The sequence below is a fragment of the Lichenostomus cassidix genome, chromosome 1Aa (assembly GCF_008360975.1).
Source record: "Lichenostomus cassidix isolate B80296 chromosome 1Aa, HeHo_3.0, whole genome shotgun sequence".
Classification (NCBI taxonomy): Eukaryota; Metazoa; Chordata; class Aves; order Passeriformes; family Meliphagidae; genus Lichenostomus; species Lichenostomus cassidix.
The window spans coordinates 766,507-791,110 of NC_139480.1; the positions used below are offsets into that span (position 1 = coordinate 766,507).

Consider the following 24,604-nt stretch of genomic DNA (forward strand, 5'->3'; position numbering starts at 1 on the left):
CCAGTGGTGGCCTTGGAAGTGCTGGGAATTGTTGGATTCCATGTCTTAAAGGACTTTTCCAGCCTAAACAATTCCATGATCCATGAAACTGATCCAGATGTGGAATGGGAAGAGCTTCTGCCTTCCAAACCTCCCAGAAAATGGGATTTTCCAATGTTTAGAGTCCATTCCTATCCCAAACTTTACCATCCCTAAAATTTTTCTGGCATGTCTGGCAAAATCCAGCGGGAAACCCGGAATTTTCCACGTCCAGCCCATTCCTGGAGCCACCACATTGGGAAAAACATGGATTTCTCCCATTCCAAACCGGAACAGGGAACAGCAGACAGGGATTTCCCATCCCTCTGGATTCGGGATGTTCCCAAAGCCGACATTCCAGGGCCACCTCTCCATGGTGGATCCTGAGGCTTCTCCAAGGGGAAGGAAAATCCCAGGACTGGGAAGGAAAATCCCAGGATTGGGAATGACCAGCCCAGGCAGAGCTCGGAACATTTTCCCGAGGAACATTTGAGGTTCAAAGTCCGAGAATTTCAGGCTCCTGGAACTCTTCCCGTTGCCGTGGCAACGCCAGGCGTTGTTCGTTCTCCGATGAGTCCCAACCCGGCGGTGTGGGAATTTCTCCCGGCTGCGGAGCTTCCCGGTCTCCTGTCACCGCCGCCTGCCCTCGGCAGCCACATCCGGGACATTCCGACGGGAAAACGGCTCAAAACGATGGGATTTTGGAGCTCTAAGGGGTGGGAAAGCCCTCCGAGCAAAACTATGGGATTTCAGAGCCATGAGGGTTGGAAAATCTTTCCCAGACCGTCAATCCCAATCATTCCCAGAACTGTGGGGCCACCACTGATTCATGTCCCCAAGGGCCACCAGCAAGGTTGGATGTCCCACCAAGGCCATCCCAAAAAGCAAAATCCAAACAAACAAACAAAAAAAAAAAAAACCAAAAAATCCCAAAATCCAAACAAAAGGATGGAATTTCGGAGCTGTTTGGGTTGGAAAAGCTCTCCGAGATGATCAATCCCAACCATTTCCAGAACTGTGGGGCCACCACTGATTCGTGTCCCCAAGTGCCACCAAAGGAGGGATGTCCCACCAAGGCCATCCCAACGGGAAAACCAGACCAAAACTATGGAATTTCGGAGACATAAGGGTTGGAAAATCCTTCCCAGACCATCAATCCCAACAATTCCCAGAACGGCAGGACCACCACCGATCCATGAGATCCACAGAATGTCCCAAGTGCCACCGGCAAGGCCAGATGTCCCAAGGCATGGGACAAATGTCCAGGAGATGTTTCATTTTGGATTCCATCCTTACACAAAATCCCCGGAAAAATCAAGGGAGGGAAAGTCCTGCCTGAAGAACTTCTCAAGAGGGAAGGGCTGAGCTAGGAGAGTTCCAGGTTGGACATCAGCAGGAATTTTCTCCATGGAAAAGTTGGTCAGGCCTTGGAAAGGGCTGTCCAGGGAGGTTTGGAATTCCAATCCCTGGAGGTGTCCAGGGAATTCCTGGAATTCCGCTCAGGGCTCTGGGCTGGGATCAGGCCTAGCTTGGATTCAGTGACCTTGGAATTCTTTTCCAGGCTCAGGGATTCTGGGATTTCAAACTGGCTGGGTGAGCACGGTGATGACGATGATGATGATGATGATGATGATGATGTGATGTGATGATGATGATGTAATGATGATGTAATGATGATGATGATGAAGAACCACCAAATCCAAACTCCAGGACTCAGGACATTTCCAGACCACTCCCAGATTTCCAGTTCTATGGAATTTTTCCTCATCCCATCCCCCAAATCCACAATTCCCAATGGGAATGGGTGGGAAGAGAGAGAGGATGATGATGATAATGATGATGAAGAAGAACCACCAAGTCCAAACTCCAGGAGCCGGAATAATGAATTCTGGGAAGCACAATCAGGAAATTTCCAGACCACTTCCAGATTTCCAGTTCTGTGGAATTTTTCCTCATCCCATCCTCCCCAAATCCACAATTCCCAATGGGAAATGGAGAGAAGAGAGATGATGATGATGATGATGATGATGATGATGATGAACCACCAAGTCCAAACTCCAGGAACCACAATCAGGACGTTTCCAGACCATTTCCAAACGTCCATTTCTATGGAATTTTTCCTCATCCCATCCTCCCAAAATCCACAGTTCCCAGTGGGAAAGGGCGGGAAGGGAGAGGAGATGATGATGATGGTGATGAAGAACCACCAAATCCAAACTCCAGGACTCAGGACGTTTCCAGACCATTTCCAAATGCCCTTTTTAATGGAATATTTCCCCATCCCATCCTCCCCCAATCCACAATTCCCAGTGGGAAAGGGCAGGAAGGGAGAGCTGATGATGATTGATGATGATGGTGATGGTGATGAAGAACCACCAAATCCAACCTCCACAACTCAGGACATTTCCAGACCATTTCCAAATGTCCATTTCTATGGAATTTTTCCTCATCCCATCCTCCCCCAATCCACAATTCCCAGTGGGAAAGGGCAGGAAGGGATCGATGATGGTGATGATGATGGTGATGAAGAACCACCAAGTCCAAACTCCAGGACTCAAGACATTTCCAGACCACTTCCAAATTCCCTTTTTTATGGAATTTTTCCCTGTCCCATCCTCCCCAAATCCACAATTCCCAGCTGGAAAAGCCAGGAAAGGAGAACAAACAAAGAACAAAACTCAGCGCGATTCCTACGATGAGCTCTGGATATTCCTCTCCACACCTTTCCCAGACTTTATTCCAAGTCTGTTTACCGAGGTTCTCCCGGCAAAACCAATCCCTCCCGTTACCATGACAGCACCGCTCGGAGCAGCTGGATCCCTGTTTTCCGAAGGGAAACACAAATCCCTGTTTTCCGAAGGGTCTGGATGCTCCGTGAGGGGAGCAGGACGTGACTAAATCTCCCCGAGGAATTCCCAACCCGGAGCTGCTCCCAAAAATCCCCGCCAGCCGAAGGGAGAGGAACGCAATCAGCGCTCCGAGGTTTGTTTGGATTCGCTGCTTCCATGATAAATATTCATGGAAAAGCACGAGGAGAGCAAATGTCTGCTCGGCTCCAGGCGGAGAGGCAACGTTTTCCATCGGAAGGGTGGAAAATTCCGAAGGGGAGCAGGGAAGGAGCGCGGAGTGGTGCAGGAAAGTGGGAAAGGGGAAAAGCGTTTCCCGAAGTGGAGAATTCCCACGGCGCTTCCCAAACTGGAAAATTCCCGTGGAATGTCCCAAATCAGAGAATTCCCATGGAATGTTCCAAACTGGAAAATTCCCATGGAATGTTCCAACTGGAAAATTCCCATGGAATGTCCCAAACCGGAGAATTCCCACAGAATCTCCCAAACTGGAGAATTCCCATGGAATGTCCCAAACTGGAGAATTCCCGTGGAATGTCCCAAAATGGAGAGGGCACCTGGAATGCCCCAAAGTGGAATAGGGGAAAGGTGTTTCCCAGACTGGACAATTCCCACAGCATCCCTCAAACTGGAAAATTCCCATGGAATCTCCCAAACTGGAGAATTCCTGCAGCACTTCCCAAAGTGGAGAATTTCCAGGGCATCTCCTACACTGGAAAATTCCCACAAAGCATTTCCCAAACTGAAGAATTCCCAGGACACTTCCCTAATCAGGGAATTCCCATGGCTTCTCCCAGCCTGGAGAATTCCCACAGCATTTCCCAAACTGGAAAATTCCCATGGAATCTCCCAAATTGGCAAATTCCTGCAGCACTTCCCAAAGTGGAGAATTCCCACAACATTTCCCGATCTGAAGAATTCCCATGGCATCTCCCAAACTGGAGAATTCCAACATTTCCCAGACTGGAGGATTCCCAGGGCTTCTCCCAAACTGGAGAATTCCCATGGGATCTCCCAAATTGGTGAACTCCCATGGCATTTCCCAAACTGGAGAATTCCAACATTTTCCAGACTGGAGAATTCCCACATCACTTCCCAGCCTGGAGAATTCCCATGGAATGTCCCAGACTGGAGAATTCCCACGGAATGTCCCAAACTGGAGAATTCCCATGGAATGTCCCAGACTGGAGAATTCCCATCACCTCCCCACACACGGAATTCCACCCATCTCGGAATTCCCTTGGAATGAGCTCTCCTTGTTCCTGGAGAAGGTGATCCAGGAATTCCCCAAAGAATTTCCTCGAGAAATTCCTGATCCAGGAATGTCTCCCAACCCTCCTGGAGCAGTGGGAGCTGAAGCTCTGCTCCATCCCCTGGGATTGGGATGTGCCAAGGTGGGAATGAGGTGAAAACTCCTTGGGATCCAACCTCCCAAATCCCAGGAATCCCTGCCACGGGAATGAGGAAGGAAAACCTTGGAAAAGCCAAATTCCCACACTCCAGGAACTTTTCCTACTGCTGAGAACAACTCCTGCATCCCGGGATTCCCAACTCCAGCCCAGCGCTGGTGGCTGGGATGGAATCGGGATTTTGGGATGGAAATCTGTGGATTTATGGATTTCTGGAGGAGCTCCTGGATTATTTTCACTGGAATGAAGTTCAGTTCTCTCCCTCTGGATTTGCTACACATTCCACAAATTCCCTGGCTGCCCCTGGATCCCTGGAAATGTCTGAGGATATTGGAAAGGGCTTGGAGCAACCTGGGATTGCAAAAGGATTGGAATGGTTGGGATTCGAAATCCAAGACAATTCCACAAATTTCAGAATCGTAGAAAGGATTGGAATAGTTGGGATTCAAGATCCAACAGAATTCCAAAAATATCGGGATCATAGAAAGGATTGGAATAGTTGGGATTCAAGATCCAAAAGAATTCCAAAAATTTCAGGATCATAGAAAGGATTGGAATAGTTGGGATTCAAGATTCAACACAATTCCAAAAATTTCAGGATCGCAGAAAGGATTGGAATAATTGGGATTCAAGATCCAACAGAATTCCAAAATTTCAGGATCGTAGAAAGGATTGGAATAGTTGGGATTCGAAATCCAAGACAATTCCACAAATTTCGGGATCGTAGAAAGGATTGGAATAATTGGGACTCAAGATCCAACAGAATTCCACAAATTTCGGGAGTGCTGCAAGAATGAATGGGATCCCGACGGAAACATGGATGAGTCTGGAATTCTGCTGGGAAGAACTCCCAACTCCCTCCCTCTGCAGATCTGGGATCACCAATTCCCACCTCAGCCAAGCCCAGATTCCCGCCGGGAATTCCACGGGAAGATCTCTCCACAAACTTCATTCCAACACCGATCCCACCAAATCCTCGCTCCCAACATTCCCTAATTTTCTTAATTTTCCCGAAAATTCCTTAATTTTCCTGACAAAACCGCCGGAAAAGGACAAGAACAGGAATCATTCCCTGCTCTGACACAATCCCTCAGCTCCTCCCAAACTTCCAAACCCAATTTCCAAACCCCGGGAAGCTCCCGGCAGCGAGCAGGACCATCTGGACCTGCTGCTCCGATCGGAATTAATTTGGAATTCTTCCCTGACCTATTTTTCCCTCGGCAGCCGGAGCTGATCCCAGGACAGTTCATTGCTCCTGACACCTTTCCCTGCTCATTTTCCTGCTTTTTTTTTGGGGTTGTTTTCTTTTTTTTCCGAGGAAAACTGCAGGTGCAAATTCCAGCCGAGGGGAATTTAGCCTGGCAGGGACTTTTGGAGGTCATTTATTCCCAACTCTCTCTCTCCTAGGAAACTTTTTTTCCCTCAGATTAATTCCGTGGCTTTGCAGGCAAAGGAATTTTCAGGCTCTTTGCCAATGTCCTTCCCAACTTTTCTATCCCATCCCAAATTCCCGGCGGCTGGTTCTCGGGAAAAGGGAGCTGGGAAAAAACCAGCCAGGAATTTTTCCCTAAAATCTTTTTCCAGCTGCTGATCCAATGATTCCATACCTTCTGTGGAAAGAAAAATGCTGGGAATTCTCACTGCTCCCTCCATTGGCAGCTCTGGATCCATAAATTCCTTGGAATAATCCACAGGAATGCAAGAAGTGTGGATTTTATTCCTGATCTAAACTCACTTTTTCGAGGAATTTCTCCCGTGGGGACATCGGGGAAGGAGAAGTGAAACAAAATGGATCAGAATTCCCAAAAATATTCCTTAAAAAGCAAATCCAACTGGAAAAGCTCCCACTCTGCTCCTATTCCCAGAGGATTTTCCCTCCTTGTCCCAAACCCTGGGATTTCGGGAATGAAAATGCCTCAGGGATCCAAAAAGGGGGAAAAAATAAGGATTTTACACCAGAGCAACAATCAGAATTAATATCTAATTAATAACTCCAGGATAATTCCAGAGCTTGGGAATTCCAGAGCTGGAAAAACAGCCCCAGGGGAATCCCTGACACTTCCAAGATCCAAACCGGCTGCAGATTCCATGGATGCAACTCCGGGAAATTCCATTAATCCCCCCGAAAGGAGAAAAAAAAAACGGGAAAAGGGGGAAAAATCCAACTCACCAACGTCGGACTCTTTGTGGGTTTTGATGATTTCCGCCAGCTCGAAGTTCCCTGCAATGATGGCCACCTGGGAAAAAAACACGGAAAAGGGATGGGAAAAGGATGGATGAGAAGATCCGAGTGGCTTTTCCCGTTTTTCCATGGCAGAAAGCCAAGGATTCTTCTGCCTCGGCTCATCCCGGAATCCCGAGGTGACAACGTCTGGTGGCGCCAGGGTGGCCTTGGATTGGGGACAATTCCAGTCCTTGTCCCCCTGGTGGTGACATCCGGATTGTTGTTGGGAATTCGTCCTGGATTGGGAATGTTTGGGAGGCGTTGGGTTTGGATTCTGGTTAAAATCAGGGAATTCTGGAGAGGTTTGGGATTGGCTGGTCCAGCTGCTGACCCGATGTCACCGGGGGGTCAGTGAATTGTGTCCCCAAGGGTCACATCTGAAGGATTTGGGACATTCCAGGGATTGGGAATGCGCTGGGCAGGCTGTTCCTGATGGAAGGGGATTGCCCAGCAGGCAAGTTCCCAAATCCGCAAGTCCTCAAATCCCCAAATCTTCAAAATCTCCAAATCCTCAAGTCCTTAAATCTCCAAATCTGCAAAGTCTCCAAATCCCCAAAATCTCCAAATCCCTAAATCCTCAAATACCCAAATTCCCAAATCTCAAAAATCTCCAAATCCACAAGTCCTCAAATACCCAAACCCCCAAACCCCCAAAATCTCCAAATACCTAAATCCTCAAATCCCCAAATCTCCAAAATCCCCAAATCTTCAAAATCTCCAAATCCTCAAGTCCTCAAATCCCCAAAAATCCCCAAATCCTCAAATCCCCCAAATCTCCAAATCCCTAAATCCTCAAATCCCCACATCCCAAAATCCTCAAGTCCTCTGTCCTGAAATTCCTGAAATCTCCACGTTCCCAAATCCCTGAGTCCTCAAGTCCCCAAATCCCGAAGTCCCCAAGTCCCCAAGTCCCCAAATCCCTAAATCCTCAAACCTCCAAATCCCCAAATTCCCAAATCTCCAAATCCCACAGGACCAACTCATTCCCAGCCAAGGAGCCACTTCCACTTGGACATTCCAAGATGCTCCTGGAATTCCAGACCAACATCCAACATTGCGTTCCCACCACCCATCCGTGGTTTCCCTCCATGGGAAGGAGAATCCAAAGAAAAAAATTCCTTGGAGACCCCAAAGGAACAAATTCCTTGGAGAATCCAAAGGAAGAAATTCCTGGGAGAAATTAAAAGAACAAACTCTTTGGAGAAACCAAAGGAAAAAGTTCCTTGGAGAAACCGAATGAAGAAATTCCTTGGAGATCTCCAAGGAAAAAATTCCTTGGAAAGCCCGAAGGAAAAAATTCCTTGGAAAGCCCAAAGGAAAAAAACCCTTGGAGAATCCAAATGAACAAATTCCTTGGAGAATCCAAAGGAACAAATTCCTTGGAGAATCCAAAGGGACAAATTCCTTGGAAAGCCCAAAGGGGCTGAACAGGGAGGTTTGGATTTCCCATCCCTGGAGGTATCCAAGGAATTCCTGGAATTCCCCTCAGAGCTCTGGGCTGGGGACAAGGTGAGGGTTTGGCCCAGCTTGGACTTGGTGACCTTGGAATTCTTCTCCAACCTCAATAATCCCGGAATTCCGTGAGGTCAGATTAACATGGAAAAAGCAGGAAAAGCCATCCAACTTTTCCTTAATTTCTCCCAGAATTGGGAAAAAACCTCCAAACCAACTACACATCCCAGAAAAATTCAATATTCCAGCCCAAGGAGCAAAACCATCCTTGGGAGAAACAGAAGAACCTCAGGGAGATGAAACCAAACCGGGAAATCCATCAGGAAAATCCTCAGGAAAAGAAACTGGGAGAGAAACTGGGAAAACTGGGAAAACTGGGAAAACTGGGAAAACTGGGAAAACTGGGAAAACTGGGAAAACTGGGATGGATTGAGTCGGTTTGGTTATCCCACAAACCGGAACCACTTCGGCTTTTCCCACTTTTCCCAGCTTTTCCAACTTTTCCAGCCTCTCCAGCTCCCGCAGCTTCCTTGGGAATGGGAAGCAGCTGGATTGGGATAATCCAGGATGGAAACCAGTGGGAACAACTGGATTTGTCCCACTTTTATTCCCATGGGAATTGGGGTTATCCAGGCTGTTCCGCTCTTCCCTGCCCTCCTCCGAGAGCCACGCGGGGCTCGTTTGCATCTCATTTGCATCTGATTTGCATCCCCACTTGTGACCAGGGATAAATTTATCCCGGTGACTCAGAGCCTCTCGCTCCCTCCACTATCAGCTGGAATTCTCTCACTCTCCTTGGATCTTTATTCCCTTTTTTTTCCCCGGTTTTCCGAACCCAAAATTCCCAGTTCCACCTCCCCAGCCGGAGCAGGGATTGCTGGGAGAAAGGAGAAATTCCTTGTGGGAAATTTGGCTGGAGAGAGAGGAAATCGAGGGAAAATCTGTGTTTTCCCACAAGTTTGCTCCAAATCCTGATTTTTTTCCTCTCCTTGGATATAAATCCATAAAATCTGCTGTCCCAAAGGTTTGGGAGAGAGGGAAGAATGACTGGAATTTGGGGAATTTGGAAGGGAAAATAAACAGAAAGATGGGAAAGGAGCATTTGGACTTCCAAGTTCATCCTTTTCCATGATCCTTTTCCATGGATTTATCCAGGATACTGAAATCCACCCTTTTCCCAAACTTCTCCACTTTCCCTTTTCCAGGCAGATTCCAAACACATCCCAGATTTGTTCCCAACTTCCTGAATTGTCAGCTATTTTTCTCATGGATTCATGGAATGGTTTGGGATGGAAGGGACCTTAAAGGCCCTATGGACACTTCCTGTTATTCCAGATTCCTTAAATCCCATTTGATCCCAATCCCAATCCCAATCCCAATCCAAATCCCAATCCCAATCACAATTTCAGTTTCAATTTCAATTCCAATCCCAATCCAAATCTCAATCCCAATCCCAATTTCAATTTCAATTTCAATTTCAATTTCAATTTCAATCCCAATCCTAATCCCAATCCCAATCCCAATCCAATCTCAATCCCAATCCAAATCTCAATCACAGTCACAATTTCAATTTCAATTTCAATTCCAATTCCAATTTCAATTCCAATCCCAATCCCAATCCCAATCCCAATCCAATCTCAATCCCAATTCCAATCCCAATCCCAATCCCAATCCCAATCCCAATCCCATCCATTGACTCCTCCAATCACTGAGTCATTCCCAATTATTTCCCTCCTGCCCATCACCCCAGCAAACAGGAAAACCATTTGGATTATCCTTTCCCATTAATTTAACCAGGATACCCAAAACCCCCTTTTCCCAAACTTCTCCATTTCCCCCAGCCAGCCAGACTCCAAACACATCCCAGTTTTTTCCCAGCTCCCCTCATCCTGGCGTCGCTCCCGGGTCAATCCCGCCGCTCCCAGATGGTTGCTCCATCTGGGCTGCCGTTCCCGCGTTCCCCGCATCCCACGGGTGCAGCCGGGAGGTGTCGCCGGGAGGTGTCGCCGGGAGGTGTCGCCGGGAGCTGCCACCCCACAAATCCCGGGAGAAAAACACACCCCGGCGCTGCCAGACGCGGCGAATCGATCCGACGCCTCCCAGAAATCCCAAAGTGCGGGGAAAGGGAGGATTTCCCTGGAATTCTGGAGCCCTCGGGTTGGAAAAAGCCTTTAAACTAGGCGGGAATTTCTTCCTGCCCCAAATCCCACTGGGAATATGTTGAATTTTCTCAGGAATGTGGAAAAGTCAGAAATCCTGGAATATTGGGAGCTGGACACACAGGGATCATGGGAAATCCTGGATTTTGTTCCCAAATCCCGAGAAAAGTGAGAAAGACATCAAAGCCCGAACATTCCCAGGTTTTGGGAGGTTTTAAGGATCGATTAAAACTGGGATAGAGGGAAAGGAGGAGAAGAATTCCAGGAAAAAATGGGATGCAAGGAGTGAGGGAAGAGGGAAATATTGGGAGATGATGGAGCAGGGAAATCTTGGGATCCCTGAGGGTTCCTCCCTTTTTCCCGGAGTTTTTTACTCCATGGATTCTGGTGGGAAAGCTTTGGACACCTGAGGTTTTACTCCCTTTTTCCCGGAGTTTTTTACTCCATGGATTAGGCTGGGAAAGGTTTGGACATCTTAGGTTTTATTCTCTTTTTCCCATCCACAAAAAAACCCTTGGGATCAACGGGAAAAAAATTCCAATGTATTTTTGTTGGTTTGGGGTTGTTCTCCCAATGAATCCCACTCAGAATTATCGATTTTCCCATTGATATTTAAAATTCCCAGGCTGTGCTCACTTTCTGATGGATTCTCACTTTCTGGAAAACCAAGAAAATTCCAAAAGATAACAAGGAATTCAATGGTCCAGAGGAGCCACAGTTGCTCCATCCCTGGAATTTTCCAAGGTTGGATGAGGCTTGGAAAAAACTGGGATAGTGGGAGGTGCCCACAGATGTGGATGGAATTTGAGGTTTTTCCACTCCTTTTCCAAGGATTCTTCCTCTTTTCCAAGGATTCTCCTCCTTCCCAACCATTCCCATCCCAAAAAACAGCAACAGCCTCTCCTTCCCACTCCACATCCCACAAATCCCCACATTCCCATCCTTTCCCCACAAATTCCGTGTGCTTTATCCTCCCTCCTGCTCCAAACGCTCATCCCAAATCCATTCCCAGTGGGACAAATCCCACCTGGAAGAATCCCTGGACACGTGGCAGAGCCGCCCTGGGAATGATGGGAAGTTCCAGAAGATTCCCGGGATTTCTCCTCACCTGGAATGCCGTCTGGCTGTTGTAATTCCGGATTTCCTTGCTGGCGCCTCGGAAGAGGAGAACTCGGGCACAGCTTTCCTGGGAAAGGGAAAAAAAACCAGGGAAAATGGGAATTGGACCAGGATTTTGGATCCCATGGATCCCAAAACCAGGAGAACTCATGGATCTGAAAACCAGGAAATCTCATGGAACCCAAAACCGGAACTAGGACCAAACCAGGAGCTCCCATGGATCCCAAACAGGACCATGGACCCAAACCAGGAGTCCCATGACCCAAACCAGGACATAACCAACAGGAGTCCCTGACCCAAAACCAGGAGATCTCATGGATCCCAAAACCAGGAACTCCCATGGAATCCAAAACCAGGAGATCTCATGGATCCCAAAACCAGGAAATCTCATGGAACCCAAACCCAGGAGATCCCATGGATCCCAAAACCAGGATAACTATGGAATCCGAATCCAGGAGCTCCCGTTGAACCCAAACCCAGGAGATCCTGTTGAACCCAAAATCAGGAACTCCCATGGAACCCAAAACCAGGAGCAACCATGGAATCCAAACCCAGGAGCTCCCATTGAACCCAAAACCAGGAGTTCCCATGGATCCCAAAACCAGGAGATCCCATTAAACCAAAACCCAGGAGCAACCATGGATCCCGAAACCAAGAGTTCCCATGGATCCCAAACCAGGAACTCCCATTGAACCCAAAACCAGGAGCAACCATGGAATCCAAAACCAGGAAATCCCATGGATCCCAAACAAGGAGCTCCCATGGATCCCAAAAGGAACTCCCATGGATCACAAAACCAGGAGCTCTCATGGATCCCAAACCAGGAGCTCCCATGGATCCCAAAACCAAGAGCTCCCATGGATCCCAAAACCAGGAGATCCCATGGATCCCAAAACCAGGAGCTCCCATTAAACACAAACCCAGGAGCTCTCATGGATCCCAAAACCAGGAAATCCCATGGAACCCCAAACCAGGAAGTCCCATGGATCCCAAACCCAGGAACTACGAGGACCAACAGCCTCATCCCAGGGCGGGGCTGGATCCCAAACCCCTCGGGATTGGGGAACTGGATCCCACCTGGTTGTAGAGGGCGCAGATGTGCAGCGCGGTGTTTCCTGAGGCGTTCTGGGCCGTCATGTCCGCTCCGTAGAACAGGAGGTGCTCCAGGTGCTGCACGTGGCCGTAGCGACAGGCCTGATCCGGGAAAAAAACGGGAAAACGGGAAATCAGGGAGCAGCGGGAATGGGGGAAATCCCGTAAATCCTCTGCTGGGTTCGGCCAGCCTTGGAAAGGTGGGAATTTTGTGGGTGTGGCTCATCCTAGATCCCTGAGAATGGAGGCTTGTGGGATAAATCTGTTTTGGATCAATGGGAAAATTTGGGATCATCCTGGATCTGGAGGCTCCTCACAGATCCCTAAGAGTGGAGATTCATGGGATAAATCGGCTCTGGATCAATGGGAAAAGTTGGGATCATCCTGGATCTGAAAGCTCCTCCAGGCTGGTTGGTGGCTCGGGGTGAACTTAAATCTCTGAGAAATTGGGATTTCCATCCCGGGATCCAAGGGTCGGCCAAGGAGGATGGAGGGTTGGATCCATAACTGGGATTCCAAGGACAAATTCCTGGATTTTTTATTCCCACCTTGGAGGGATGAACCCCTGGGTCCAATGGGAGACATTCCAATGGGATTAATCCCATTATCCCATCCCATTATCCCATCCCATCCCATCCTTCTTTCTCCCAAGGATCTGGAAGCACAAAGCTCAGGACTCCTGAACCCAAATCCAAGTGTTCCCAACTCCAAACCCCTTGGAAAACAGGGATTTGGAGCTTGGATCCCAAAGGGTTCTCCTCAGAGCCAGCCATCCTTATTGGGAAGATCCCAACCACTGGGAGAGGCTGGAAAATCTGGGATGGAGCTCGATCCAGCCCTCAACCCAGGAATGGGACAACCCTATCCATGGATGGAATTCCCACAGCCAGATCCCATCCCTATGGATCCCTTCCCACCTGGTGGATCTCCATCCATGGGCACTGGGAGAACATCTCCATCCATGGGCACCAGGAGAACATTCCCACAATCCAGTCCTCAACCCCAGGAATGGAATGACTCCATGCATGGGAACCAGGACAGTGTTCCCATGGGAAGATCCCATCCCATCAGATCCCATCCCACCCAGTGGATCTCCTGCCCTCAACACCTGGTGGATCTCCATCCATGCTCTGGATGTCCATCAGGAGAACATTCCCACAATCCAGTCCTCAACTCTGGGGATGGAACAACCCATCCATGGGAACCAGGACAGCATTCCCATGGGCAGATCCCATCCCTATGGATCCCTTCCCACACGGTGGATCTCCTGCCTTCCACCACCTGGTGGATCTCCATCACCAACCAACACACAAAACCCACACCCACCCCACACACCACACAAAACACCCACACCACCAACCATCCATGATGGAATTCCCACGGCAGCCACCCAGGATCCCACACCTGGTGGATCTCCTGCCCAACACCACCCACTCCATCCATGGGCATCAGGAGAACATTCCCACAATCCAGTCCTCAACCCCAGGAATGGAACAACTCCATCCATGGGAACCAGGACAGCATTCCCATGGGCAGATCCCATCCCTACAGATCCCTTCCCACATGGTGGATCTCCTGCCCTCCACCACCTGGTGGATCTCCATCCATGGGCATCAGGGGAACATTCCCACAGTCCAACCCTCAACCCGGAGGAACATCCATCCATGGAGGAATTCCCATGGGTCCATCCCTGCAGATCCCTTCCCAGCTGGTGGATCTCTATCCATGGGCACCAGGAGAACATTCCCACAATCCAGTGCTCAATGCCCGGGATGGAACCACCCTATTCATGGATGGAATTCCCACAGCCAGCTCCCACCCCTGCAGATCCCATGGCACCTGGTGGATCTCCATCCATGAACATCAGGAGAACATTCCCACATTCCAGCCGTTCCCACATTCCACAACCCTATCCACAGATGGAATTCCCACGAGCAGACCCCACGGCACCTGGTGGATCTCCTGCCAGCCGTTCTCATCGACGCAGCCGAGCCGCGCGTAGTCGTGCAGCAGCAGCTCGCAGCAGTAGGGATCTCCTCCCACCATGGCGCTGTGGTACAGCGGGGTCAGCCCGCGGCTGTCCTTGTAATCCGGGGATGCTCCCAGATCCAGCAGCGTCTGCCGGGAAAACGGGAAAATCCCATGGGGATGGGGTGTGGAATCGGCAAGGGGAGAGGGTGGCGGGAAAAGGATGGAATGATGGAGGGAAAACGGGAGGGAAGGAGGGAATGGAGGGAAAATCTGGGAAAGGGGAGAGGAGAAGGGAGGGAAGGAGCTGAAGGAAAATCTGGGGAAGGAAGGAAGGAAGGAAGGAAGGAAGGAAGGAAGGAAGGAAGGAAGGAAGGAAGGAAGGAAGGAAGGAAGGAAGGAAGGAAGGAAGGAAGGAAAAAGGGAAGAGGAGAAGGGAGGGAAGGAGCAGAAGGAGGGAGAGTGAGAAAGGAATGAAGGAAGGAAAGGAAAATCTGGGAAAGGGGAGGGAAGTTCAGGGAAGTTTCAGGGAAGTTTCAGGGAAGTTTCAGGGAAGTTTCAGGGAAGGGAAGTTTCAGGGAAGGGAAGTTTCAGGGAAGGGAAGGGAAGGGAAGGGAAGTTTCAGGGAAGGGAAGTTTCAGGGAAGGGAAGGGAAGTTTCAGGGAAGGGAAGGGAAGTTTCAGGGAAGGGAAGGGAAGTTTCAGGGAAGTTTCAGGGAAGTTTCAGGGAAGTTTCAGGGAAGTTTCAGGGAAGGGAAGGGAAGGGAAGGGAAGGGAAGGGAAGGGAAGGGAAGGGAAGGAAAGGAAAGGAAAGGAAAGGAAAGGAAAGGAAAGGAAAGGAAAGGAAAGGAAAGGAAAGGAAAGGAAAGGAATTTCCCAGCACTGACCAGCAGAGCCCCGTGATTCCGACACCTCACGGCTTTGTGCAGAGCCGTCATTCCCTCCCGGGTCCGGAAGTCCAGGTGAGCTCCGCCGTTCCGCAGAGCTTTGATCATGTCGGTGCTGAGCTCCAGCTGCGCCGCCGCCGTCAGGGGACACTCTGTGGGGACACAGAATCCACGGAATGCTCATCCCGTCCAACGGAACACCTCCTGATGGAATTCCAGCCGGCTGTGCCCACCGGGATATCCACAGGAGATTTGGATTGGATCCGTTGGAATTGGAGCACCTTGGAGGTCAAATCTGGGAGCTGCTCCCTCCCAAAGGACCTCCTGAGCAGCAGGAATGGGATTTGGAGGGGAAATTTTGGGGTGAGGTCCTGGAGAACCCAAAATATTTCGGGAATGGGATCTGTGAAACTGTGGAATCTTCTCAAAGACCAGGGGAGGGATTGGATATTTGGGATAATTTCTCCACGGAAAGGGAGGTCAGGCCTTGGAATGGGCTGCACAGGGAGGATTGGAATTCTCCCATTCCCAAGGAATTCCTGGAAGTGTCTCTCCTCCCACAATCCCAGATTGCTCCAGCCTGGCCTTGGCCATCCCAGGGATCCAGGGGCAGCCACAGCTTCTCTGGGAATTCCATCCCAGCCAGGAATTCCTTCCCAAGATCCCATCCATCCCTGCCCTCTGGCAGTGGGAAGCCATTCCCTGTGTCCTGTCCCTCCATGCCTTGTCCCCAGTCCCTCTGCAGCTCTCCTGGAGCTCCTTCAGGCCCTGGCAGGAGCTCTGAGCTCTCCCTGCATCCTTCCCTTCTCCAGGGCAACATTCCCAATTTTTCCAGCCTCTCCCTGCCCCTTTCCTTCCCCCATTCCCAATTCCCGCCGCGATTTTTCCCCACGTTATTTTGGGAATTTTGCCACACGGCCGAGAATCCTCCTTTTGTCATTCCAAAGTTTTCCCAGCCTCCTCTCCCTCTCCCGCTGTCCCTCGTTAAATATCCAAGTTTTTTTCCCTCTTTTCTCCTCCAAAACCATCCCTGCGGTTCGCCTTTAATTCCGGAATAACGGAAACTTCTCCCGGATCTCCTTTTTTATTTTTTTCCCATCTTTTCAAGGTCCCTACAGGAAGCAACTGTGAATTTTTTTTTTTTTTTTTCTGGGCTTTTCATCCCTTTCAAAGCCAGGGAATCTTTCCTGGAATATCTGCCCAGCAACCTGGAATGGGAACAGCAGCAAATGGGGCTGGAAATGGAGGTGGATTTTCCCTGTTTTCCCAAGGTGGATTTTCCCTATTTTCCTGAAGTGGATTTTCCCGATTTTCCCTATTTTCCCAAGGTGGATTTTCCCAATTTTTCCATCCAAACAGAGCCTGGAAAAGGAGGAGAAATCCCAGAAAAGCTTCAAACTTCTCCCAAAATCCACTTAAATTAATATTCCCCAAAATTGGAATGCCTCTGGGATTTGCTCAGGGTATTTTATGCCTCATCCCAGTTATTCCCAGTTTGTTAATGGGATTCAGTTCCACAGGAAAACATTTTTCCAAGCGGGAATGGTTCATCCCAGTTATTTCCCATCCAAGGATTAAACCCTTCAGGAAAATATTTTTCCAAGCAGGAATGGTTCATCCCAGTTACTCCCAATCCATGATTTAACCTCACAAGAAAACATTTTTCCAAGCAGGGAAGCTCAGTTTTCCACGGAATTCCCAAGGATCAACTCCCAGAAATTCCACACAGGACAAGCGCTGGGAATGATCTTTTCCAACCGAAATATTCCATGATTTTCTGGTGGGAAACACCCAGGGATGAGGCAGGAGAAGACCCTGGAGTGAGAGGAATTCCCGTGGGATTTGCTCCTGGAGGAAGGAAAACCTCTGCCCTCTGGAAAACCCACGGGATGTGGATAAGATCTGGAATTCCCAACAGAATCCTGGGAAACGCTCCCAAAAAATTCCCACAGGGATCATTTCCCTCCTATCCCAGCTCAAGAGGAGGAGAAGAAAAGATTCCCAAAAGTGGGAAGAGGAAGAATCCTTTTTTATTTTTTCTTTTTAGGGATCTACACTGCATTCCCTGAATTCCCAAAATTCCCAACCTGGCAGGAATTCCAGCCTGATTCTGGATGGGATGAATTGCTGAGAGATTCCTAAAAAAAATCCCAAAATTCTCAAACCTGGAATTGCTGAGATTCCCAAAAAAACCCCAAAACCCAGGAAATGCTGAGAGATTCCCAAAAAAATCCCCAAATCCAGGAATTGCTGAGATTCCAATTACTTCATCCAACACCAGCTGGAAAAGGTGGGAATTGGACACAGCACGGGAATGGGAAGGGAAAACATTCCCAACCGAGAGATTCCCAAAAATCCCCAAAGCTCCCAAACCAGGAATTGCTGAGAGATTCCCTAAAAAAAACCCCCAAAAATCCAGGATTTGCTGAGAGATTCCCAAAAAAACCCAAAGGGAAAAGTTGTCCCTAAAGAACAACACTGGAATTCCCAAAATCCTCTTAAAAACGGGAATTGCGCCATGAAAACCCCAAAAACCAGCAGAGTGGGGAAAACTCTTCCAAAGGAAATCCTGGAGGAATTCCGGGAAGGAATCTGGAAGGAAATTTGTGACTCACCTCCGGTGTCGGGATCATGGAAATTGGGATCCAAACCCTTTTCCAGCAGCCGGCAAACCTTCTCCGAGTTCAACATCTGCACGTATTCCATGAATTTCTTGAGGTTCGCCTGGATTTTGGGGAAAAAAAACAACATTAACGACCCGAAATTAGGGAATGTCGCCATCCTGGAGATCCGAGGGAATGTCGGGATAACGGGATTGGAGTTGGTGAGGATGTGTTGAAAATCCATGTGGAAAATTGTTCTTCCGTTGTCTCCTCGAGGCTGGAATTGCTGGATCATCCCGTGGGAATTCAGTTTTCCAGTCCTGATCTACCCCGAAGGTGGAATTCCCAAAGATTTGGGATTTTTTTTCCCATTTTTTTTCCGGTTTGGGAAGCTCAGTTTGATGAAGTCGTTAAACATAATGACATCCGGTTATTAAATTCCCGGATTCTGGGAATTTGGTTCTCCCAAATCTGAATTCCCAAAAATTCCCCTTTAATTCCCAAATCATTGGGATTTTTTCCCATTTTTTCCAGCTTGGGAAGTTCAGTTTGATGAAGTCATTATTTTATTAAATTCCCTAATTCCAGGAATTTGGTTCTCCCAACTCTGAATTCCCAAAATTTGCCTTCAATTCCCAAATCATTGGGATTTTCCCCATTTTTCCAGTTTGGAAAGCTCAGCTCGATGAAGTCATTAGGCTTTGGGAAAGATCCTGGAAAATCAGACGCAGCAGAAAAGTTGGGAGCCGAGGGGAAAATTTGGGAAAAACTCCAAATGGTGAATCTGAAACCGGATTTTACACTCAGGAAAAAAACTCCACTTCCGACATTTTCCCTCCCTAATTCCATATGGGAAAACGACCTTTTCCAGGGAGCCAAACGAATCCCAAAAACGCTTCATTTTCATTTTTATTTGGATGATTTCCAGTTGGAAAATAGTTCTGGAAATGCCAAGCGAGACAGAGAAACTTCTTCAGGTTTTTTGGGAATTTTGGAATCCTTGGATTTATTCCCTCCAAACCAAAAGCAGATCAGAGAAAAGGAATTTCCTTTTCCTTCCCCAATTCCCCCGGAATTCCCCAATTCCAGGAAATTTTATTTCCCCTGGAATAAATTTTATTTCCCCAATTCCTGGAATAATTTTTATTTCCCCAGCAGGAAAGGACAGGAGATCCCATTATTTTAAGGAATTATTTTGAGGAATTCCAGGTTTTCCAGAGTTTTAAGGGAATGAAGGGAGAGCAAATCCCAGATTCCCACTGAAATCAGGGAGAGTGAAGATCCCTGAACTTCCCAGGAAACTTGGAATTCTCACCCACACTTCCTTATTTTTCCCCACAGAAATTCTTTGGGAATTTGTGAGGAGAGAAAATAGGGAAAAAACCAAACTCCCACATTTTTCCACACCGGAAAACTCCCGGAAATCCATCATTGGGATAATTTTCCATAGGGCTGAGGCTGCCCAGCTCTCCAGGGAGAAAAACCCAAGGAAAATCAGGGATCAAAACCTGGATCTGCCCCAAATCTGATGCTTCAGCTCAACTCTCATCCGTCTTTTCCCAAAATTCCACCTCACGGGTGATTCCTGGGAGAGTTTAGGGTGTTTTTCCCTGTTTTTAGGAGTGGGAAGAGGATTTTTCCTGGGAAAGCAGCAGGAAGTGGCTGGGAGCCTCTGGAAGCACCAGGAAAATCCGGGAAAAATTCCATGGTAGGAAAACGAGACATAAAACAGAGGGAAGAACGGGAATGAAGGGAAATAAATTGATTTTTCCAGCAGAGGATTTATCCTGCTGCTCGTTATTCCCGGCGGGATGAGCGCTGGAAAAACGGGAATATCAGCCCTTTTCCTGCTGGTGTTCCCAGGAAATCCAGGGAAAAGCGAATCCTCGGAAAAGCTGGGATTCAGGCAGGCTGTGCCCTTGGAAATCCATGGATTCGGTTTGCGCTCCCAGGCAGAGGCAAATGGATTCATTGATCCCACAGAAAGAGGAAATTATGGATTTCCTGCCGTGCTGGGATAACGCAGAGCCATTCCCAGTCCTCTGGAAATTCCTCCCGGTGGGAATCTCGGGAAAATCGTGGAATGGTTTGGGTGGGAAGAGAAATCCAATCCAATCCCGTTCCCACCTCATTCCGTGGGATATTTCCCTTGATCCCAAATCGCTCCAAACTCCATCCCTGGATGTTCCCAGGGATCCAGGGGCAGCCACAGCTTTTCTGGGAATTCCATCCCAGCCAGGAATTCCTCCCCAAAATCCCACCTATCACCATCACGCCTTCCAAATTTGGGAATTTGGAAGGAATTCCCACATTTCTCCGGATCCCACTTTTATCTCCCTGTCCTTCATCCCACTCCATTTCTTTTCCCACTTTTCCCCTCCTGCTTCTCTCCAAACACATCCCAAAATCCAGCTCGGCTCTCCCATCCATGGAATTTTTCTCTCCTGCCCTTCATTCCCTAATTTCTCCGGGAAAAGGAGAGGTTGGGGATGAGAGAGAAGCCCGAAAGGCTTTTTTCCCACCCGAATCCTTTGCAGACACTTCTTAAAATTCCAAGATTTTTCCCATTCCTGTTTTCCTGCCTGAGCACAACGGGATTGCTCTTTTCCAACGGGGATTTTTGTTTGCCCCAGCTCTGGAATTCTCAGGGAATTCTCTGGCAGTTCACTGGGAAAAATATCTGAGAGAAATGGCTGCAGATCCCGAGGGGATACAAGGGATCCAGGCAGAGCCTGGCACTGAAAAAAAAGGAATTCCCAGGAAATGAAGCAGGAATTCTGAGACGGTGAAGCCAAAATTCCCAGAAAATGAAGGAGAAATTCCCCAGAAACTGAAGCAGGAATTCCCAGGAACTGAAATTCCCGGAAATCAAAGGAGCAATTCCCAGAAACTAAAGCAGCAATTCCCAGAAACTGAAACTCCCAGAAATCAAAACAGAAACTGCCAGAAACCAAAGGAGAAATTCCCAGAAACTGAAGCAGGAATTCCCAGAAACCAAAGCCAGAACCTCCCAAAACCCGCAGCAGGAACTCCCAAAACCCGCAGCAGGAACTCCCAAAACCCACAGGAGGAATTCCCCAAAACCCACAGCCGGAATTCCCATCATCCCAAACCCCTCGGAACGTCCACGCTGGATTCCCAACCATTCCCTGGAGCATCCCAATCCCAGACCTGGTAATATCCCTGATCCAGGACTATCCCAGATCCAGGAATATCCCTGATCTAGAAATATCCCCAATCCAGGAATATCCCCAATCCAGGAATATCCCTGATCCAGGACTATCCCAGATCTGGGAATATCCCCAATCCAGGAATATCCCAGATCCAGGAACATCCCAGATCTGGGAATATCCCTGATCCAGGACTATCCCTGATCCAGGAATATCCCCAATCCAAGAATATCCCTGATCCAGGACTATCCCAGATCTGGGAACATCCCCGATCCAGGACTATCCCCGATCCAGGAATATCCCAGATCCAGGAACATCCCTGATCCACAAATATCCCAGATCCAGGAACATCCCAGATCCAGGAATATCCCAAATCCAGGAATATCCCAAATCCAGGACTATCCCCAATCCAGGACTATCCCCAATCCAGGACTATCCCAGATCCAGGACTATCCCTACCCTCATCCCGGTTCCCCCGGACCCTTTACCGCTCCCGAGGCTCTCCGGCCATCCCGCTGCCCCCGCGCCAGCCAGGATCCCATCCCTGTTCCCGCTCTCCTTTTCCCGGGATTTGGCTGCTGGATTAGCTCCAATCCCAGCCTCTCCCGGGAAGCGGCGTCGATCCGCTCGGCATCGCTCCAGCGGGCACGGAATGAGGGCAGAGCCGCTCTTGTCCCGCCCGGAATTGTCCCTTTGTCATTCCCAGCTGACATTCCCGGCCACCCGCGGGGTCGGGAAAAGCTCCTTCCCAAATTTCCGCAGGGTCTGGGAAAGCTCCTTCCCAGTTGTCTACAAACTCTGGGAAACTCCAGACAAGGGAAAGGAGAAGGAAAAAAAAGGAGAAGGAGAAGGAGAAGGAGAAGGAGAAGGAGAAGGAGAAGGAGAAGGAGAAGGAGAAGGAGAAGGAGAAGGAGAAGGAGAAGGAGAAGGAGAAGGAGAAGGAGGAGAAGAAGGGAAAAGGGAAAAAGGGAAAAGGGAAAAAGGGAAAAGGGAGAAGGGAAAAGGTCTTTTCCAAATATCCACAGGCTCTGGGAAAGCTCCTTCCCAATTATCTACAAACTCTGGGAAACTCCATTCCAGGGAAAGGGAAAAAGAAAGGGGAAAAGAAGGAAAAGGGAAAAGGGAAAAGGGAAAAGGGAAAAGGGAAAAGGGAAAAAGGGAAAAGGTCCTTCCCAAAGTCCCACAGGCTCTGGGAAATCTCCTTCCCAATTATCTACAAACTCTGGAAAATCTCCTTCTCATCACCCACAGGCTCTGGAAAAGTTCAGTGAGGGGGAAAAGGGAAAAGGGAAAAAAAGGGAAAAAAAGGGGGAAAAAGGGGGAAAAAGGGGGAAAAAGGGGAAAAAAGGGGAAAAAAGGGAAGAGGGAAAAGGTCCTTCCCAAAGTCCCACAGACTCTGGGAAATCTCCTTCCCAAACATCTACAAACTCTAGAAAATCTCCTTCCCAGTCACCCACAGGTTCTGGAAAACTCCAGCCCAGGGAAAGGAGAAGGGACAAGGGAAAGGAAAAGGGAAAAGGGAAAAGGGAAAAGGGAAAAGGGAAGGGAAAAGGGAAAAGGGAAAAGGGAAAAGGGAAAAGGAAAAGCTCCTTCCCAAACTCCCACAAACTCTGGAAAATTTCCTTTCCAAATTCCCAGAGGCTCTGGAAAAGCCCAAGGAAAATCATCCACAAACTCCGGGAAAGCTCCTTCCCGAGGAGAAGCTCCTTCCCTCGGGCGCAGAGGGAAATCCCAAGGCAAGGATGGGAATTTTGAATTTCGGGTTACCTTGGTGTGGAGTTTGGCGAACTGCTTGTCGTCCAGCAGCGTCTGAGCGTAAACACGGCGCTTGTAGCGGAACTGCGGGGGAAAGGGACAAGGGTGAGGGAGAGGAATTCCCCGAAACTGAGGTGGGAATTCCTGGAAACTAAAGCAGAAATTACCAGGAACTGAAACAGAAATTCCCCAGGAACTGAAACAGAAATTGCCCAGAAACTGAAACAGAAATTCCCCAGAAACTAAAGCAGAAATTCCCCAGAAACTAAAGCAGAAATTCCCAGGAACTGAAGCAGGAATTCCCAGGAACTGAAATTCCCAGAAATCAAAGGAGAAATTCCCAGAAACTAAAGCAGAAATTCCCAAAACTGAAGTAGAAATTCCTGGAAATTAAAGCAGAAATTCCCAGAAACTGAAGCAGAAATTCCCCAGAAACTAAAGCAGAAATTCCCAGGAACTGAAGCAGGAATTCCCAGGAACTGAAACTCTCAGAAATCAAATGAGAAATTCCCAGAAACAGAAGCGGGAATTCCCAGATACTAAAGCAGGAATTCCCAGGAACTGAATTAGAAATTCTCGGAAACTAAAAAGGAAATTCCTCAGAAACTGAAGTAAAAACTCCCAGAAACTAAAGCAGAAATTCCTCAGAATCTAAAGCAGGAATTCCCAGAAACTGAAGCAGAAATTCCTCAGAATCTAAAGCAGGAATTCCCAGAAACTAAAGCAGAAATTCCCAGATACTAAAGCAGGAATTCCCAGAAACTAAAGCAGAAAATCCCAGAAACTGAAGTAGGAATCCCCAGAAATTAAAGCAGAAATTCCCAGAAATTAAAGCAGGAACTCCCAGAAATTGAATTAGACATTCTCAGAAACTAAAGAGGAAATTCCCCAGAAACTGAAGTAAAAACTCCCAGAAACTAAAGCAGAAATTCCTCAGAAACTAAAGCAGGAATTCCCAGAAAGTGAAGCAGAAATTCCCAAAACTGAAGCAGAAATTCCCAAAACTGAAGCAGAAATTCCTAGAAACTGAAGCAGAAATTCCCAGAATCAAGTCAAATATAGAAGGGAATGGAAGGAAATCAAAGAAACGAAAATAGAAGAGAATCAAGAAAAATAAAAACTAAAATAGAATAACAGAGGTGAGTAAAAAAAAATTAATAGAGTAAAATACAATAATAAAGAATAAAATTAAATATTTAAAAAACAGAATATAAAATAAAAGAAATCCAATAAAGCAGGAATTCACAGAAATTAAAGCAGAAATTCCCAGAAATTAAAGCAGGAATTCCCAGAAACTGAAGTAGAAATTCCCAGAAACTGAAGTAGAAATTCCCAGAAACTGAAGTAGAAATTCCCAGGTCTTATCTTTGTTATCTCTTCTTTATCTCTTATCTCATATGAATAGAATTAATTAGAATTAATAGAATTGAATAGAATAGAATAAAAATAGAATTAATTAGAATTAGAATAGAATAGAATTAGAATATATAGAACAGAATCAGAATAGAATTATAAATAGAATAGAATAGAATTAGAATAGAATAGAATAACAGAATAGAATTAATTAGAATAGAATAGAATAGAATAGAATAGAACAGAACAGAATTAGAACAGAATTATAAATAGGATAGAACAGAATAAAATTAGAATAGAATAGAATAGAATAGAATAGAATAGAATAAAATAAAATTAGAATAGAATAAAATAAAATTAGAATGGAAGAATAGAATGGAATAGAATAGAATAAAATAAAATTAGAATAGAATGGAATAGAATAGAATGGAATAGAATAGAATAGAATAGAATAGAATAGAATAGAATAGAATAACATCAGAATAGAATGGAATGGAATAGAGTAGAAAAAGAATTAGAATAGAATAGAATAGAATAGAATAAAATAGAA

General features: G+C 47.5%; 1 protein-coding gene across 7 annotated transcripts in view; it reads right to left on the reverse strand.

The window, feature by feature from the left end:
- SHANK3 (SH3 and multiple ankyrin repeat domains 3) overlaps window positions 1-24,604 on the reverse strand; it is a 138,864-nt gene that overhangs the window by 101,929 nt on the left and 12,331 nt on the right. For 6 of the 7 annotated variants that reach the window (XR_014856288.1, XR_014856286.1, XM_085081180.1 and 3 more), the window contains exons 3-9: window positions 22,714-22,785; window positions 17,789-17,897; window positions 15,174-15,325; window positions 14,270-14,437; window positions 12,305-12,421; window positions 11,217-11,294; window positions 6,444-6,510 (exon numbers count right to left, since the gene is read on the reverse strand). Coding sequence is in view for 5 of the 7 variants with exons in the window: in XM_085081180.1 (XP_084937306.1) it covers window positions 6,444-6,510; window positions 11,217-11,294; window positions 12,305-12,421; window positions 14,270-14,437; window positions 15,174-15,325; window positions 17,789-17,897; window positions 22,714-22,785 (763 nt within the window). In the remaining 2 variants the exon portion in view is untranslated. Of the gene's footprint in view, window positions 1-6,443; window positions 6,511-11,216; window positions 11,295-12,304; window positions 12,422-13,236; window positions 13,283-14,269; window positions 14,438-15,173; window positions 15,326-17,788; window positions 17,898-22,713; window positions 22,786-24,604 lie in introns of those variants that run through there. The other variant, XM_085081207.1, reaches the window with a different exon arrangement.